The sequence below is a fragment of the Xiphophorus couchianus genome, chromosome 20, assembly GCF_001444195.1.
Source record: "Xiphophorus couchianus chromosome 20, X_couchianus-1.0, whole genome shotgun sequence".
NCBI lineage: Eukaryota > Metazoa > Chordata > Actinopteri > Cyprinodontiformes > Poeciliidae > Xiphophorus > Xiphophorus couchianus.
Genome location: NC_040247.1, coordinates 11,932,360 through 11,952,980, shown reverse-complemented (window position 1 = coordinate 11,952,980; position 20,621 = coordinate 11,932,360). Strand labels below are relative to the sequence as shown.

At 36.5% G+C, this 20,621-nt stretch overlaps 1 protein-coding gene across 2 annotated transcripts in view; it reads left to right on the top strand.

The window, feature by feature from the left end:
* The first annotated feature begins 421 nt into the window (after window positions 1-421).
* Window positions 422-20,621, top strand: part of vgll4b (vestigial-like family member 4b) — a 35,260-nt gene continuing 15,060 nt past the window's right edge. Inside the window, exons 1-3 of one of the 2 annotated variants that reach the window (XM_028001721.1) lie at window positions 422-597; window positions 2,452-2,525; window positions 20,230-20,443. In XM_028001721.1, the coding sequence (XP_027857522.1) occupies window positions 2,462-2,525; window positions 20,230-20,443 (278 nt within the window). In that variant the 5' untranslated portion in view covers window positions 422-597; window positions 2,452-2,461. Of the gene's footprint in view, window positions 598-2,451; window positions 2,526-13,960; window positions 14,414-20,229; window positions 20,444-20,621 lie in introns of those variants that run through there. The other variant, XM_028001720.1, reaches the window with a different exon arrangement.

Sequence of the window (20,621 nt, the reverse complement as noted above, 5' to 3'; positions counted from 1 at the left end):
GGTAGTAGTGCTAATACTCAAATAAAGCCCTTTTTAACGTCCAGAATAATATATTTTTTAAATGTCCCATCTTGGGAAAACTACTTTCTATAGATGTAGAAAATAAATGTTTCAGCAGCAGATTTACGCCTTGCGACAGTAAATGTCAGCATACTTCCTGCCTGGTTCGGAGCCTCTTTCTCTGCTGTTGAAGGAGATAACGTGAAGCCCTCCCGGGTCATAGTAATGCGCACAGGACAGCTGTGTGATGCAATGCCCCACCATCGTAATGTATGCTGATATCACTGCCTCAGAGCTCTACCAATCAGCGCGCTTCACTTTCACCACCTGCTAGGAACTGAATTCCATCATTCCAGGCATTCCTGCTCCCTCCCTCCCTGCTTCTCTCCCTTCCTCCTCCTCCGCCTCCTCCTCCTCTTCGTTTACAACCAAGTTTGTCCCGACAGCTCTGCTACTATTGTCTGTGCTTTTTTCACCGCCGCTTTTTTTTGTTTTCTCTCTCTCTGGGAATAATATTTTATAATAAATATCTATTTTATTTTATTTCGCACCCGGATATTATCCTACTGGAAGACACCAAAGTGGCGCTTGAAGGAGGTAGGTGTTTGGTAAATAAGAAGTTGGGTCTGACTGATTGTTTCGGGTTCGCAGGGTTGAGAGTGCCATTCACATGAGGCATTTAGGGCACAAATTCAGTCCGGTTTCTGAGAATATTCGGCGTGGGAGTCGACTCTTTGCGAAGACATGTGCGATACTGGGACGGAAACACTTCACGAAAAAGGTCGTTTGAGATTTCATTCAGGAGTTGACGCTGCTCTGGCGGATTCCCAAACTTTCCCATGTCAGTAGCTTTAATTTAGCCACATTCTTTGGATATCTGTTGTAGCTACTTCAGTGTGTTGGAAAGTAGAGAGAGTGAAGTCCCTTATCACAAATCAAGTGCATTTCCTGGTTGCTGCTTGTTTCATTTTGCAGGATCATTGCAGTAGTATTCCTTCCTGGATAAAGGGCGCACTGAGTCAGGCTTGTATAAATACACCGAACCACCTGTAAGCCGATATTGGATTTCACTGTAGCACAGTTCAAACAATTAAAGCGTGGGGGTATTTCTTAAAGCGCATTACTGTAAAAGCAAGGACATTGCTATCATAATGTTGCCTGAGTCCCCTATTTCTTGCAGAATTGAGGGAATGATGGTATCTGAGGAATGTCAGAAAAAGGAAGAGAAGCACGCTGGATATTTCCCCCATTATTTTTTTATTCTTTAATATCTTTCATTTCACAGTCAATTGGACATTGCAAAAAAATAAATAAATCCCCTAATACTCTAACAGTAATTTAGGAAACTAAAAGCAATAAATTATTTGCAAGATTGTAACATTTCTGCAGTAGTCAGTCATGGTCTGAGTTATATGCTGCATTATTACTAAATTAATGTGCTGACACATTGAGTTAGGAAGCCTTTCATTGTTGCAGATCTGTTTTGCCAAGTGTGCACTTTATGTGTTGCTTGTTTTGATGACATGTTTATTCCTTTTTCTGCGTGCTTAGGATTTCAGTGGTTTTATGGATATCACTCTTGCATTTCTTTGCCTGCAAAGAGAACAAAAATACACAAACAGCAAATGGGTCATCTCATGTAAAGCAGGATTTGTTTAAGATGTTTTGTAAGCCAACAAGAGTTGTCATTAAAGTAGCAAACTCAGAAGTCTGAATTTCTATAAAATGAAGATAGTTGGCCTGTTACAAACACACCAGTGCATCATATTTGCCGTTCATTTAAGCTGACATGACATGGTTTTATTAAAAAAGAGAAAACAATTACTGGAGCTACAAAATATAGTGTATCACAATCTTTATTTCAACATTGTCTGCAAATCTCATTACATGTGATATCTGATAGGATACTGTAGTGTAAACACATATACCGGCCAGTAATAAAGTTATAGAGCGGTATAATAGAGCATGCTTTCAAACATAAGTTAAGGAGTGAAAAGCTAAATATTTACTGGGCTGATAATAGACTAATCATAACTTGTCAAACATGATTTTTTATTGTTATATGACATAAATTGATGTCAATCAATCAATTACATACATACTGTTATGGGCCTTTTCATCGTGCACTTACTGTAGGTTATTGGTTTAAAAAATAACATTATCCATTAGATTTAGCCAAGAAGACAAAGTCTGAGATGCCTTCTAACAATATGTACTCTAAACAAAATTGGGTTATTTTATGATGAATGGTTGTATATATTGTTTTGTATGCAATAGCTGTTGTCAACAAGTTGAAACACTTAAGGTGTAAAAGTGTTTTCTTTACATGCAGAGACCCCTGGAAGAGTTTTGCCACCTAGTGACTCGACTTCCTCTCAAATTCACTGTCTTTTGTGTAGATCCAACTCTGCGCACAGCAGTTTTGACATTTTGCCCTCTCCTGTCTTTCAGGCATCCAAGCATGGAGACCCCACTGGATGTTCTGTCAAGAGCAGCATCATTTGTTCATGCAAATGACGAAGAGAGTGAGTACAATCAAACTAAGCCCCTCCTGCTTTTTCATGCCCACAGAGGTAGAGCTCCACCACCTCTGTTTTACTCCCTTCCTTTCCTGTTACGCTGTTGGAAAGTGATTTATATAATTAGAGCCGCATTACATATAGACAAAGTCCAACAGTGGGCTCAGACGCAACCCTCTGCCTTGTTTTCAGCTCTGAGACAATAGGCGGCTTTGTGCCTCTCCAGCTTGCAGTTTTAAGTCCACAGGCAAATAAGACCAACCGCCTTCAACTGCCATTAGCTGTGATGTTTGCTTTCAGTGGAATCAAGGCAGGGTGTCTGTGTCTGACATCCTTCCTTGTTCATCCAGGCTCCAAACTACCTGCATCCATATCTAATTCGTGCTTAGAGGCATTTGAGAAGGAAAAAAGAATGTCTCAGTTTAAAGAGCGTGATCAGTGGTTTTCAGCAGGCTGCTGTACAGTTGGGAGGTCTCAGACCTGAATTAGTGGATGCCACTGATATATGATGTGCTCCAGTAGAGGATATAGTTCAGTATTTTAATGGTCTGAGATGCGGTTTTCTGTAGTTGCTGGTGATGTTACACAACTCCTCTGCTTATAACAGGTGGATATTTTCAGTTATTGTTTTATAAAACTTATTATATATGTTTTCTACATTTTTCTTAAATGTTGACTCCCAAAAACAAAACAAAAAATGTTTTACCTGGTAACCAAATTTGCTGTTGTGCCCCTTTCACAGAAAAAGATGAAAGACTCCAAACAGCTAAATATACACCAGTATCGTGAAGATACAGTCTTAAGACCACTGAATTCCTGCATAATATAATTACAATAATTTAGAAGTTTTTTTTAATGCAGGCCTCCTGTCCTTCAGGGCAGATGTTGTCCTGCAACTTTTGGATGTGCTTCTGCTTAAACATAATTTAATTAAATAACTAGTTTATTGTGTGTTTTGATGAGGTAACTGTTTTCAGTTTCATGTTTGTAGTACCAGGGACCCGTTTACAAACTGCAGGAATTTGGCCAGTTGAGGCCTGAGCATCTGGTAAATTTCTGCAGTGATTCATGCCCTGCACCAGTCTGTCGTTGTGAAGCGAGAGCAGAGTCAAAAGCCAGAGCTCTCAATTTACTGATCGATCAATGTTCCTACCCCAGATAAGTGGAAGACAATGGACAGATGGATAGTGTAATATTTTGTGGTTAAAAAAGTTAAATAATAATAAGTAAGTACTTTCAGAGAGATTTGGCTTTAAATTGTCTGTCTTTAACTCAGCAAAATGAGCTGAAAATCAACTGCTTTGCAGTTGTGATTAAGTTGTCCTGGGAGTCCTTCAGCCTGCTCCCCTGCAGTGCTTTGGTTTTTCCCCTCAGCGCTGATGTCACTTTTAGTCATGGGCTCTTTATGGCCTGTTTGTTTGAAGACAATGAACTTAATTTGTCTCCACAATGTTGTAAAAACTAGAGAAAATAAGATGTGCCAAGCTTGCCCATGAGTTAGTCTAAGTAAACTAGGCCAGCAGTCTTTTTTTTCTTTTTAAAGTCAACAACCTGAATGCATTCATGTCGAGTCCTGGTAATGAGTTGCTGCAGAACAGGGAGAGGCTCAGATTTACCTTTAGCTCACTGGGACTGAGCCAAACATTTCAAGGACAGGATATCATGCAAAACTCCAAATGAAGAGCTTTTTAAAAAAAAAAAAAAAAAAAAAATACAAGTTCTCTTTTAGTTGCTTTCACAAATGCTTCCTGTGAAAAATGTAATCAAACATGAATATTGCATTGTTCTACAACTTGTCTGTAGAAAGGGAAATTTACTAATAGCTTACAGAAATATCTGTTGGTTAAGACCAAGATCTTTTTGAATATAAGATCTTATAAAAAGCAAAACAAATCTGTCACTATTTTGTATTTTTATTTTTTTTAACATAAATCCAGTCTTCTTTTAGAATGTTTTTCATACATGTTTTTAGTTAAAATTGGATTTCAACAGTTCAGTGTCATCCTCTGTACTGATACATACATCACCCCTGAAGGAAATATGTTCTGGAAGTTTTTTACAGTCTTAAGATAAATTGGTTTTTGGCCAAATGCACCCTGATACTGCACACTGTGTACTGAAGCATGTGTCTTAAGCAGCAAAGTTATTTAGTCTGCTCTAATAGACATGAAGCAGGAGAACCTGCTGATCGGAGAAGGATTAGTCTGGCTGCTCTGGGGAAGAGAACTTAAAAATTATTTATCTTGTGGTCATTGTCCAACATCTCTGTGTGGTTTTGACTGAGCCAAATCAAAAGGTGTATTTTCTTTCCTGGCAGTAGTTTTTTGTTTTGTATATTCTTGATAACTCCAGATGGACTGTAATCCTGGCTTTATCATATTTTAGATAACTGTATAGCCATAATACAAAGCTTTTTAGATTGAATTCAGAAATTTTCTTTGAGTGTTAATTATGCAAACTTTTGCATCTGTATGTTGCATTTCTGTGGCATATGAATACAAATGACTCTTTATCTTTCTTCCTACTGCATTCTGTGACATACACTGGCTGCCACAGAATTTTTGCACGTCCGAATATTACTCGTAATATTCGTCATAGATGCAAGATAATATTCACCACTTTCAGAAAATGTACAAACATGCTATGTCAATGTTGCAGCAATAGTCCATTAACAAGGTTACTTAATATGCTATATCCCTGTGGAAAATTACAAAAACCTTTTTAGACTTAACAAGTTTGAATGTTTAAACTGATTGTAAAGATTGCATGCTTCTAATTAAGTTCTTTTTTTCATTTGGTTGTCGATGCAAAAAAGTCATTTGTCACAGCATAGGAAAAAAATCAAATAAAAAATTTGGACTGTAATTATAGAGGCACATTCTCAGTCACAGTTAGCTACCTTTCAAACCGTCTGGAAGAAACACTAATCACAGGTCCTAAGTCTGGCCATCCTGACCATGGATGTACAGTAATTGCACTCTTACTAAAAAAGCAAAACAGGAAGTAAAGTATGCCTTATATTTAATGGTGGATGTGGGAAATGCTTAATATGTGTTGTGGACCCTCCATAACAATTTTGGTGACTGCTTGGAAGATCTTGCTGCATGTGCTCCACCCTTTCTGGAAGCAAAGCTGTATTTGAAGATGGTCTGGCTTTGTACTCCATATCCATGGATGATGCTTAAAAGTTTGCAGTATAGTGTTTTCTTTTTATATTTTTATATTAATTTCATTGTTGTGTGCTTGACTTTTCTCAATCAAAAAGAATATTTCTGATTCCTTATTGTCAGACAGTTCTTTCCAGATACGGTGGTTTTAGCTTATGTGGAATAAATTGACCTTTTTTTATGCGAGTCAGAACAAAGGAACTAGTGCCAAGAGAAGGTGGTTGGCTGAGATCTCTGCTGTGCCCTCTGCACCAGTTTGCAATGCTGAAATCCTTCTTGTTTGTTTATGGAATAGACTCACAGTCACAGACACACACCCTTGCCGAACACCCCCTCTTCATTGTTACAGTTTCCATGGTTTGTTCAAACACTGACAGGCTTTTCCTAACTTTTTGTGTGGGTATACTCCAACAAAAACATGTCTCCTAAAAGAAATCCTTGGTCTGTTTCATGAGGTAACACTGTGACTGGTCGAGAAAATGCCTTGGAACTTTTTTTTTCTGGAACCATTCAGTGCATTTTAGTTATCTCTGTCTCGTGTTCACATTCAATTTTGATTAAGAAAGCTTTTCTAAAAAAGAAACTTAAAAAAAAAAAACATAGCTGTAAAGACCAGTCAGGGCCAGTTGGTATTAATTTATGGGTATTCACATTTAATGAAGTGACATTTGAGATTTTGCACTGGGGTGCTTTTTCAGAACCTACCAAGAAGTGATTGTGTGTGTGAGAACTGTTATGATTGCCTGGCATGAGGTGGGATGAAAGATTTTGATTTACTCATCTTCTTCAGCAAGGTGTAACTTGCTGAAGCAAGGTGTAACTTCAGCAAGTAAAAAACATTTACTTAGCTTCTTCAGCAAGGTGTAACTTTTCCTTCTAATCTGCACAGGTTCAATGCAGCCCTTGTAATAAAACCCTTACAAGTCGATGTAAATGTCTGTGCTGCAGATGCCGAGATATATCTGTCTATCTGTGAAGACAAGTTTGTGGTTTTGGCTTTGTAGGGGACTTTGACTTTAGATTAGCTTAAATTGTAAGATTTGTGTGGTGCATTGTTGAATGAATGAATAACCTCACTTGTCAAAACAAAAGGGGAAAAAATAGTAAATCATTGAAAGCAATCTTGACCACCTCTTTACTTTCTTTTTATGCTGCATTAAACAACTGTCATCAAATATAGTATGAGCAGAACAAATGTATTGTAGTTGACGTTTATTGCACTTAAAGGAGTTTTTTCCAAAATGCATCTTATTTACAGCAATATTTGAGAAACAATAAATTTGCAATGTATTGTGTACCTCTAGCAACAGTGATGGTCAAACACAAAAATAAAATAATCTCTATATAGAAGGATATATGCTAGACCCTTAAATAATTCACTCTGTTTTCCAGAGGATGAACATTAATAGGCGAAATCAGTGGTGATGTTGTGTGTACTGTAAGAATGCTATAAGCTGTGCTAGGCTAATGGCTCTGCTACCTGTCCTGAGTGTTTAGTCATGGTAGTATTCCCAGCAGTTCTTCCAAGTAAATGAAATGTAAACTTTTTTTTTTACCTATGATTTAAAATAGACATCTTCTCCCTCATATGAACTTATGAAACCATACAAGCCATGCAAATCAAACCAGTTGCTGTGCGTGTATCCAGGTTTTTGAATTACATCTTGACCTCTAATTTATGTTAAGAACCAGTGGGGGAAAAGGGAAGAGTTATAAAGTAATTAGCTGGGTACAGTATGGAGCGTACTGGCACACAGTGCAGCTTGCACATCTTTTATGTGTGTGCCTACAATAAAAATCTAAAAAGGCTGCAAGCTTTATTATCTGCAGCGGTACTAGTATTATATTGCCTTTTTTATCAATCCCCTTTGTCTCTTCAAAGATAATCTTGTACAAAATTATCAGCTTTTCTTTGAGGGTCAGAGTTTTCTGCAAGATTGAATTCAGGTGCTGAATTCAGATTAAATTAATGTATTGGAAGCTGTGAAATGTCTTGTATTATTTGGGACCAAGTGCCTTCTACCATCACACAATCTGAATTTTGTTTGGAAATGCGAGACAGGGAGTGACATTCATGGTTGAACTGCTATTTTAAAGGAAGGCGTCAGGGAAGTTCTATCAATACAAAATTAAATGTAGCTAACTATTTTGTCTTTTCATTATCCGTTTACGCAATAAACTGTTCTTTCTTACCTTAGTTTTAATAATTTTATCATACTTTTTTTTTTTTTTTAGCCTTCGTATTTAAACCTCAGACTGGTGTGACATACTGGGCACAGATGAACTCTAATTGATGGACACACACAACATTATAATACCAGGCCTTTCCACAGAAATAAGTAACCCTCTCTAACTAATCATGAAAGACTTCCTCCAGCATCTTCAATACTTGCTGCCTTACCATATGTATTTGTTGTTGTCATCATCCCCCAGGCTACATTTCTCCCTCCGTGCCTCCACAAGCACAGAACTGACTCATCTGTTCTGTGCACATACACGTATTCTCATGTACACAGACAGGCACAGAACCATTATATTACGGTCAACAATTTGTCAGACAGGTTGACAGGTGTTCATTAAGGCTCCAGGCGCTAGAGGTCAGCATGGTCATAGGTCAAAGGTTACACTATGACAGTTACAAGTCAAAGGATTAAGGACAATCAGCCCTTGCTTTCTCTAGTTATTTTTAGATTTGGTCCAACTTCTCACAGTCTCCTTTCTAAAATAGTGATTTTAAAGCTATTTAATCTGTTTTTCTTTTGTCGATTTTTATGCTTTTTCATCTCTTCGCTGCTCTGGATCATGAATATCAGGCCTTTCAAAACAAAACAACCTAAAGAGTCTTGAAAAGTTTTGCATATTTTTGCATTATACAACTTGAAATATTTTCAGAATAGAAAAATGGTAAAATATTTCTACATCACAGCTATTGTGATTTATAAATATCACAATAGCTGTGATATTAATAACATAGCCAAATCTGTAATAGTACTGCTTCATATTTCAAGAATCAATGGTTAGCTGATTATATTTAAATGTATATTTATATATATGACCCTAACTATATAACTATAATTCTCTCAATACACAGTGCACTAGACAAAATGATATAAAAAAACCTTCTGAGAAGAAGTTGGAGTTGAATCTTTTTCTTCACATATTTTTTAAAGAATGTGCCATAAAGGTTAAACCTTTGGCTCCTGGTGCCTTTCTGCTGTTCAAGTGAAATGATTCATTTTCTAAATTTCCATCATACCACACATACTTTACATTCCTTTACTTTTGATAGCACTCAACATAGTTGAGGAGGATGAAATGAAATGCCATTGCAACATCCATCATGGTTAACCTTTGTGGTTCAGATAGGTTATGCCTGTTGTCTACAATATCCAAGTTATGTTTTTCACTATAATGAGATGTTCTTTTAAAGCAAACAGAAGAGTTTCCAGAAAACTCAAAATAAAGCAATTTCTTCCTTCAGAAAATGTGAATATTCATGCTAAAAGTATGTTGGTCGGCTCAAAAGTACGTAACTGTGATGCATGTCATACTTCTCACCGGGTGAACTCTCTGGTAAGGTTGTGTCCTGTGTGGAGTCGCACAGAATAGAGTTCTGATGACACAATGCTTCTACTCCCCTTCAAGACTCACTGACTTGAATAAATAATGAGCCACCTGGAGTCAGCTTGCTACCAGCTAATTGTTAGCATGACAAGAATGTTGTTATAGGTCAGGGCATCTGATGCCAGTCATTTTCCATGACCAGAAATAGGATCTCTTTGGCAAGATGTGTTAGAGCTGCCTGGCCATCCTTAAATTAGCTACTAAATAGACCTACCTCAAGATCTTGGTCACAAAGGTGGAGTGTTTAAAGCCATTGCCGATGTTGAAAAGAGAAAATGTATTTCTTTTATTTGTAGTGTATAAATATGTCACTATCAGTCACTAGTAATTTTTGCAGCTTTTATCACAAAGTTAACATTATTGACAAATCCAGGATTCTCTTGAATTTAATTGCATAAATAGAGAACATTTAACTAATTTCAATATCAAAGTGAATTGACTGGATTGTTTAACTAGAATCCATATTTTCAGATGACATGTTGTGAATTTGTGCTATAAAAAATAAACTGCATTTAGCTGAATTTAACAGAATAAATGGATCTGAATATAATTGCTTTCCAGAATTTTATTTGTACAAAAAATTTGAAAGCCATGTACTTTTTCTTCAACTTCACAATTTTGCACTACTTTGTGTTCATCTATCACATAAGATCACGATAAAATACATCATAGTTAGTGGTTGGGAAGTGAGAAAATGTGAAAATGTCTAAGCTGTGTGAACACAAGCATTGTAGCCAGTTATACAATGTGTCTATAAAAGGAAAAAGAGATACCCTGTTAGTTTAGTCAATAATTGCTTATCTAAAAAAGCAAATACAGACAGGGCCACAACAAAATGTCCATTATAAATAAACAGAAGAAACACAACTCAGACGATGGAAAAAAAATGTAAGTGTGATCCATATGGATGTTTAAATCCTGCTTGATATGTAAAAGAATAATCTTATGGTATAATCATTTTAAAAAGCTCTGATATTGTTTCAGTACTATCTGATCTAACAAAGGGCAAAGTCCCAATAGATGAAACTGTCATGAATATTAGATTTGTAAGTAAATGATTACAAGTAATTATTTCAACAATGACAACTGCCTTTTGTATATATTTTTCTCTTTTGATGTATCAGTTCAACCAGAGATGTGATTTTGTAAATGTTTAGATTGATCTAGATAACCATTCAAATAGTTCTATCAGTGATTAGCTGTAATATATTAAACCGAGTCCATTTCTCCTTTGTTCAAATCACCTTTTAGTTATTCTTAAAACATGTGGTATCCAATAAATCTGTCGTCATATCAGCAATAAATCTGGCTGAATATGAGCCATTTTTACACTGTAAAATGTAAATTCTACTCTTTAAAAAAAAAAAAATCTCAATTCTGCATGCTAAGAAGCACATACTTTGAAGTTTAATTACAGCACACAGAATGGAACAATTTTTTCTTGGTGTTTAAAAAGCTTTTGGCTGAGTCTTTGAGAGGCTTCTCTGCTTGTCTTGTACAGGTCTGGTGACGACACTGTTAAAGACTCCTGTCACAAGCTGAATAATAAACAAAGCTTTACTTGCTAACGACAAACACACATGGAGAAAACAAAGATGGGAAGTGAGTGACTCTGCTTCCACCAGTCACCTGTTGTCATTGTTTCAGTGTAGCAACATGATACTTCCTTCTCTGTGTGTGCTCAGGGACGTTTCAAACAAACACCCCCACAAAACTGAGATGGGGTTTCTTTAAATTCCAATATCCAATTTAAGCAAAAGATTTAGATAAATAACAGCAATAATCCAGTTAGAATCTGTGAAATAAAACTGCTAAATAAGAACTTCTACTGTTCTTTGTTTACAGCAAATGGACGTCATATTAAACTTTTCACAGCCACATTATTTGTGGGAGAGACATGGTTAACAGTCTGAACGCAAAGAGCTGAGAGGACAGATTTTTGACTTCGATTCATTATGTCACCATGTAAACAAGGCTGGTGTGGCGGTATCGCAACACAGTTGTCTGGTAATCAAGTGTGTGACCTTTGATCTTTGCTAGTTTGACATCTCCTCTTCCTGAGTTGCTTCATAGGATAACACTTTTATGTATATTAAAGATAATTTGAAATGTAACTTTTTTTGGTTGGAAAATCAAATTCTGAAGGAAGCTGGACATTATTGCCTTTCTTTCCACGGTTTATGGATCCACATGTTGGGCGTTTTGCAGTTTATCTCATTTTGTTCCTCATAATTTCTTTCTAATGTTTCTCTTGATTGGATGTTGGATGGTAGATCCAGAGGTTTTGGTTAGTTCATGTAAACTGGGTAGAAATTGATAATGCTGATCTAAGTTAAATTGAGAATCACAAATCTTAAAAAGATTAACTTGTGACTAGAGTGCAAGTTACATGACTTTGGGTTTGCATCTCTGTTTTTAAGTCTGTCAATGTTTTTAGTCACAATATCAGCGTGTTAATGGTGCACTTACTTTGTGAGAAATATAATCTTTCTGAAATGGAAAAAAGAGTCTGGGTCATATCTCAGCTCTGGGTTTTTTTTAGACAAATGGCATAAAATAGTTTTAAGTTTTCCACTGCATGTCAAAGATTCCTCAAAACAGGTTTTCAGTTTTATATCCGCACAAGATATATATACTAAAAAAGCTGTTCTAAATTTAATGGTTGTTTATTATTTGTGATTAATGTTTACTAAAGCAGTGCTTCTGTCCTTTCTCAATTATCTTTCTTAAGCAAAATGTGTAAATATTTTAGCTTTTCATTTTTTATTCAAGTCAGACCTGACCCTGATCCTGAGCTGATTATCAGACAGATCCCAGACTTCCTTGACATGATACCTGATAGACTCATGGACACAGCTTAATTTTGCTTTGTAATTCTCTAATGGGTTGACATTAAAATACTACAGAAACCTCTTCAGAAATTGTTTTAACGTTAAGCTTACAAGAAGAATTTAATAGTGAAGCACTAGCTTTTCTGCTTCATTCATAAATCTGACATTTTTGTTTTGATGAAGCCTTGGGAGTTGCTGGATACCTGGAAGGGCTAAGATTTTATACCTTATTTTATACAAACAATCCTTGAATAAAATGTTTTAAATACAGTTATTAATTAATTAATATAAGGGCATTAGGACAGACTTAGGAGTGTGTATGCTTGGTATTTGCTTCCTCATTGAAAAACAGCCCAAAGTTTACAGAAAACATGCGACTTAGCTTTTATTTTTATTCTTTTATCGACAGACTTCCCAAAACCTCCTTTTTTCCCTCTCTCTCTCTTTTTTTTTACTGCTACACAATCAAATCCAAGTTTACTAGCTGACTACAGAGTTCAGCTGCAGTCCTCGTACTTTGCAGGTGCCCTACTAACCCACAGGACGCCAGCTGTAGAAGAAATACTAGAATTAAATAGACTCAGCCTGAAGTCGGCTCTTTTTGTGTGTGAAACTGGAAACAAAGGACACCCAATTAGACAAGGACCTGAGCTGTGAGCAACCATTAGAGAGGGTCATGCCACGAGGGAGGAGGGGAGATGCCTTTGTGTTCATGTGTTCGTACACATGAACACATGAAGTAGGAAGGGGGTAGGTTTTTTAAAAACTTTTTAGGAGGTACAATTTTACTTATTTATTAACTCAACATCATCTGTTTTCCCCCCAGTCTGTGTATAAATGTCATGACAAATGCATGTTTGTGTGTAAACTCATCTGGGGCTAAACCACTCCCAACTCAGTGATTCTCCAGTTAAATATGCAAATGTTGTCCTCCACCTTTTCCACATTCTGTAATGATTCAAAGAACTTACACTAAAACGTTTTTTTTAAAAAGCATTTTTCTCTTTTTTCCCCCCCCCTCTTCTTGAAAATTCTTTTCAGACACCAGGGGGCAGAAGAGGGTCAGTCTAAAAGTAAAAACGAAGCCCAGTGGCCTGCGATTAGTTCCGGGATCTTTTAAAATCAATAAAACAAAGTATTATTCCGTATATTTAAACCGAATTTTCCGTTTACAAACATGTTATAGAGTCTATGAAAAGCATACAATGCATTTCTAAGACTGAAATGTCTTTTTCTTTTTGCTTTGCTTTTTTCACCAAAAAAACAAAGCAAAAAGAAGCAAAGGACAAAATATAAAGTCCCTCAAAAAGCATTGAATGCAATACATAGGTGTAGAATCTCCATCTATTGATATATATGTTACAATTTAAAAACTGTAGCTGAAAGAGTTAAACATTTGTAAAACAAGATATATCATATCTTTTTGCAGTTGCAAGGCAGTTTATCACTTATACCTTTCACAACTTCCATCTTCCTTATTTCATGTTGTCGCAAAAGTGACCTCGCATAATAACCAGTAGTGTGATATCACCTTTTATTACTCTGTTATAACCTTTCTCTGGAAGTGTTGTTTGTGCGTAAGTTGTACTTCAGTTATCTTTGGCATGCTTAATATTCACTGGTAGAACATGCAGCTAGCTTTTAGGAAATTATTTTCACTATGGCTCTAATGTTTTGCGGCTGTAACCCTCTGAAGTTCTGTCTCCCTGCTTTGCCCTGAGAGTAAGTCTTTTTTTTTTTTTTTTTAAGGGGCTGATCTTCCGCATTAAACATCTCTGATATTTGAGGCGCTCCAGGGATTTTGCGAGCATGCCCAGTGCGCTTCTCTCAGCAGCACTGGAAACCACTGCTACAGCATAGGAGTCATACCAAGCATAGCCTGCGTGTCAGTGCAGTCGACTTACAGCTGGCTGTGAGGACAACTGACGCTACTTTTTCGCTTATTTTTCTACGCTCTTTATTGTCGCAATACGTCAGCTCATATTTAAGAGGGGGAACAAAAAAAAAATAAATACCGCGAACCCATTTAAACAACAGCGAGGCCACTTTTTTTTTGTTGTTGTTTTGTTAACGGTTTTTTAAGAGAAGTAAAGTTGGAGGCTGGGCCTTTAGCTTTCTGACCGTCGCTTGAAAGAAGGAGAAAAAGCTGGTCTTTTTTTGTTGTTGTTGTTTTAAATGAAAGCTCGATAAATGCATCTAACGAAGATGGACCTGTTGAACTACCAGTACCTGGACAAAATGAACAACAACATCGGTATCCTCTGCTACGAAGGTAAACACGGCTGTTTGTGGCCATTTTTAATAGCTGTTTTTAAAAACTTCATACTAGCTGCTGATGCTGTTAAAGCGTGAGGTTGCGTTAGCGACGGAGTTGGTCGAAGTTTTCCGATCGGTTCTTTGCTGGTGAGCTATTACTTATGAAACAATAATATGTTTTGTAAATGTTTAAAACCCTGGGAGAAACGGGGGTTCTTCTTTAAGTGTATTTTAGCAACGGTAGCTAACGGATAAGTACGATGTTTTATGCGTTCTTTGAGAGCAAAAGTTTTTTTTTTCACGTGCTGTCTGATTTATTGATTTTACCTTATTATTTTAATTGAGATTGGTTAATGAAATTCAGATTGGGTGGAATAACGTTGTTTATTGCGTATGGTGATTTATTATTGTTTTACAGTAGTTTCTGTTGTAGTGTAGTTTAACAGTTTTAGATAAATCAGAATCTGGTGTTTGTTTTTCTGTTCCTGTAGTCATATTTTTTTATAGGAATACTTTCCTATCTTTCTATTTTCTCTGGGATAAAGGTTAGAGGTGTGTTTGTCATGTAGATGAAAAACAGGAACCTTCAACAGTTTAATTCTCCTCATATCCAGAGCTGGATTAACATCTTTTGTGGCCCTGGGCAATAAAACTCGCTTACCCTTAAACTAACTACTGAAACTCAGTTTTACCAGAAGGCACAAAACATGTCAAACCCTTCCTACTGGAAAATACCATATTATTTATGATTACCAATGGCCAAAATAACCACTTCTTTATTCCAGGTGAACGTTATTATGATAAACCAAATTCACAAAGTAATTGCAGTAAAAATGATTTATATACACATTTCTTACTTCTAACTCTGGTAATTAATAGTCTAATAGTGTTTTTAAGTATCTATATAACAACAATAAACATTCATGATTGATTTCAAATTACTTTTTACCCAGATACGTAATCTTGGTATTGTTTAAATGTTTACGTTAGGATCTTTCAAATTAAATAAGTTTTGACGCAAAGCTGGGGGATACCTCAAAGTACGTAGTACTTTTTCAATTTGTAAACACATCAACAGCATATTTTATGAGGCACTCTATTTTAAGTTTTAGGAAAAAGTAGATCAAGTTTATAAGGAATAATTTGAGTGATCTCCTGCTTGTAGACATTATTTGCCATAATCACAATCATACTTCTTTAGAGTTCACTATGGCAAGTTATAATAAATTCCAAAGTTTAACTTTTCAGTTTTTACAAAAAAAGTGGTCCGAAATGTCCAACCACACCATTACGACATGGTGAAAGAGAATAATGACCAGTATCTACAACATTTAAATCATTAAATGTGGCTCAGCATTGTTCCAGGAAAGCTGTAGATTCAGCAAGTAAAACGCTACAGATGCTAGGCCAACCCCAACTACACATTCACCAATCATGATGGTGTATTTTGACATTTTTGATTTATAACTAAACAACATCTCAGGAGCCTTTTATTAAATTCCACATTGTTGGTTATCCTAAACTTGCATCATACTTTATTTTTAATCATCCATTGCCGCGGGTGCCCTGGGCATTTGCCCACATTGCCCCGTGGTAGATCATTTCAGTCATAAGACTGCTCTATGGGGTTGATCATGCAAGTTCTTACCTGTCTTGTCCTTGAGTTGTTCTGCACCTTGGAAGTGAAATCTTCTATTTTGACATAATGGCTTGTGGTTTGGACACATGACAGAAATTTTAGACTGCTTCTCAAAAGCTTGCTTTAAAGATGTTGCAGATAAACCTGGCACTGGTCAATGATTGCCGTTAGATGAGCCTAATGTTTATAAAGCTTCATTTGCTTATGTGTCTCTGAAAGCATTTACTTCAACTTGAATCCAGTTAATTGTTTTTTTTGTTGTTGTTGATTTTGGTGAACTAAACTAAAATCTGTCTCTGTCATGTGCCTGCTGGTAAGAAAAAAGATAAAAGAACTGGCTAACGAGCTTGGTGGTAAAGGGCTTTTCTTTCAGTTTCTTTAAGTTCAAACACATTGAGCCAAGGAAAGATTTGGAAGAATTGTGGGATGCTGTGGGTGTCTTGACTTGTTACTGTATGCATGAGCACACCTACTCAAACACATTTCCTGGCAAACACACATGCATGCTCATACTGGTGCTTTGTCTTTATAGCCTTAGATATATTCTAAAGCCATCACATTGTTGTCATTGTCGACACTTCTTTACAATCTCAAGCATTACAGTGTTTATTTAACATGTGGAGCCAATCACTTTGAGAAGAATTTGAATGCTTACGTTTGAGTCTGCTATACGTTTATTATGATTGTTTTTTTTAAGTTTGTTGAACTATCCTTCCATTCATACCATAAAGCAGCATTTCTATTTTTTTGAAAGAGTCAGTAGTTTTGTGTTTAATTACCTTCTGGAACTGCATTTACTATAAGTTGTGGAGCTTCATCCAGTTATCCAAACATTTAATCTGAGTTTGATGTTTATGTTCCACTGATTACTGTAAATTTTACTTTCAGCTTTTAATCAAGGTATTTAAAAAGACTCAAGTTTTGAGTCGAGGCCTCAAGACTTGCTAATTTAAGAGAAGAGAAGTAATCTTGTGAGGCTGATTAATTTCAGTTCTGAGTTTGGATGAATTTATTTGTTTTTTTTTAAAAAGAGAGGCTACTTTGCACAAATCTGTTAAGTCTTGTACAAAGTGATATATTTAACCCATTTATGTTTGTTTACATGCAGTGACACTGTCATATGATGCACTGCCAGTTCATGAAAACTCAAAGGAGTCACTTGGAAGTATCTTGTCACTGTTGGATGTCAAGTGATTCTCTTTTCTTGTGTTATTTCCAGCTAGTACTAGTTTCTGGCTTTCTTTGACATCTGACCTGGCCATTCCAGTTTCTACCAATTCTGATTCTCTTCCTCCCAAGTCTGAAACATGATACTGCAAGTTTTCGTAGATGGTGGTTTTTGAATCCGACATGAAATGAAGATTATCATGATTATCCCAGTTCACAGTACCAGTGAATGCTATACCAAATCACCCTTTCATAGTTTTTTTTAAAAATAAAAGTATACACCACATTCTGTTGATTGGTGTGTTGGAAGACAGAAACAGATAGTGTTCTTTGTTTTGATTCATTTATTAAGGTTTTTTTTTCTGTAATTGTCTTGCCAGTCACAACCAGAGACAAGAAAGGTAAATTGGCTGATTTTAATCTCTTGACTAGTACATCTTTAATTTCATATTTGTGCCAAATTATAAACCTATTGCTTCCACTTAATTTCACAAATGAAATTTTTATGCTAAACAGGTTTTAGTCATGGCTCCCTGATTGGATGCCAGTGTTTGAATTGAATGATTACCCTAAAAAATGTAGGCACTCATTTTTATATTCAGTTTTTCTGGCCCTTGTTGGCCAAACAGTGACAAGAGGAATGTAATACAGAACTAGTGATTATACTGTTGAGCTGAAAACAAAATAGTTTCTTAAATCGTACCTCAAAGCACTTTTGTCAACTTCTTTGAAATACACTTAATATTGGATTTAAAAGTTCAGCTTACTGACACGAGAACATTATGTGCACTTTTTATTAAGGAAATTGTAAAGTATCTAAATAGTTAGAAAATTAAGCAACCCAAAGATTGGGTTACAAAGAAACTTTGTTAAAAATAACTATTTTGCTGTTTAAGAAAAATAAAAAAACAGAAGACTAAAACTTTAAGAATCCAGGAGGGATGACAGTAAGCTGAGAGTGAAGAGCGGAAGGAGACAGACGGAGGGAGAGAGAGGTTCCCCTCAGTCTGTAATCCAATCTCATCCTGATTCCAAGCCGTTTGAAGTTCTATCAAGAGAAAAAAGCTTTGATCATGTAGACCTAATGAACTGGGAGACCAGGCCGGGGGGAAATGGAGTGGAGTTTAACTTCAGAGTGCTGTTTTCATTCTACTGATTTCTACTGTTTTAATGGGAAAAATATATGGCAATTTTAATAAAAACAAACCACATTGAAAAACTGGCAATTACGCAGAGCATTTCATCCCAGATGTAAAGTGTATGCTCCTGCTCATTTTTATATGAATGAGGGAGTATTTTATTCTTTTCATTCTGTAATGGTAGGAGGTGTTATTTTCTTGTTCCCATCTGTCCTTTGATTCAAAGTTAAATTGCTAGAAATTGCACAAATTGTTTTGCTCCTTTGTATCATTGTTCTAATGTCATCGTGTCCCTCTGCCTGTTTCTTAATATTCTTCTGCCTGCTGTTATCAGCAAAGAAAATACACTGAACATTTTCACTGTTGAAGTTCTGGGATTGAAAAAGGGGCATAGAAGTTGAAGTGATTCATATTCCGAGTGCAAGTTGATTTATTTTGCATGTTTCAATTTGGAATATTTTTTCTACCGTGAACATATCTGACATGCACTACTGTCTACTCACCAAAGTTAGAGGTTTGTCATTAAAACTGCGATAGACAGCTGAATGAGGAAAATATAGGTTAAATTGGCACGTTTATAAATTTGTGCTTATTTTAATTGATTGGAATTGTGTTGCTTTCGACCAAATAAAGAGAAGCACATTTTTTAAGAATAAGAGTTCAGTTGGCAGCACTTTTTAACTCCCTAAAATGTTTTTCTTGCTTTTTTGGGAAACACTCGCCACTTTTCTCTGTGTGAAACCGTGCTCAACAATAAGAGTGTTTATCTGCTGGATGCTGATTGGACAGTGCAGTGTCACACTCTTCCTCCTTTATTGCTATCCCTCTACCCTGCCAAAAAACAATGATGTCACCCTTGTTGCCATGGTCACAGAATTGCAAGCAGGAACATGCCAAAGATGGGGGAGGAGCTGCTGCTATGCTTCTGAGGGCATGCAAAAACTAAATATACATGGAGTTGTGCAAGACATTTTATTGGATGTTTTATGACCTTGATCTTTTTAGTGTATGTGCTCTGTTGCCTTGAGTGATCCAGTGATTCTCAGATAAGTTGAGCCAAATTTCCATCAGATTTTTTGACCTCTTTTTGCCAAAAGCTGTGCAGAATAAGCATAAATATTTATAGCAATTTATTTCAAATCGTTTAACCATTACAAAGCTGCCACTCTCCATTAGTTTAGGTTTAAATGTGTTTCTACAATTCACAAATAAAAAACTTTGCATAGGATTTGATCAGCGCATCATTTTTTTAATAGAGCATGGTTTAAATTGAAGTAGAACGGTGCAGGTGAGAAGTTTCAGTATAAGCAGCAACCTGTCAGAAAGGGAGAATTAGTGCAGACTTTGTTTTGTTTGTGGTGAATTCAGTGAGATGCTTGAGGCTGAACGAAGCAGTGGAAAGTCCCCTCGCTGAGACTGAGCCAGTAGTAGTTTTCCTTATCCCTTCTTGCTTGAACTCCCACTCACTGACAACTCTGTAGGCCCTCTGTACCAGGACAAGGCTGCGGACAGAGAAATAGTTCACACCACACACGTGTATATGAAGTCTCTCCACAGCTATTTCCCCCACAACGTTGCTGACCAGATACGCTGCTGATGCCAGGGGTCTATGCCTCGCTCAGCAAACTGAAGAAGTCAACATCCAAAATTTCAGCTTAAACAAATTGGACAGAAAAACTCTGTCTTCAAGCTGCATTTGCAGTTGACCTGTTTGAAGAAGCAATATAACAGTTAGCATTTGGACATGATTTATATCACTTAGAATAACTGCTGATTATAAGTTTGGTAGTATAACGTTTGTGCTATTTGAAATTGCAAAAGTCACAGCCAGTGGTGAAGTTTTGTCTTCAATTCATATGTACATATTTGTCTTTCTTCCTTTTGCAGGTGAGGCAGCATTAAGAGGGGACCCCAGATTCCAGTCCTTGTCGCTATCCTCGTCTTCCTCCTCGTCATCCTCTTCTTCCTCAATCTCCAGCCACAGGACTGGCCCTCCTCCCATCAGCCCCACCAAGAGGAAGCTCAGTGGGGACCAGGGGGACAGTGACATGGATGACAATGAGCACGTAGCTAAGATGAGTCGCCTGTTTGTTGCACAGCTGTGAGTACATACTAAGATATTCTCAAATGATACACTCATAAGATTTTGAATGTCACTATTGGTCTTTATCTATCCTCTTTTTCACAGACTCCATAGTTATTGGAGTTTGTTAGTGGAGTTGCCTCATATTTACCAGATTGAGTTTTGCCTGTGCTTGCTAAGTGTTTCTGTTGGCTGA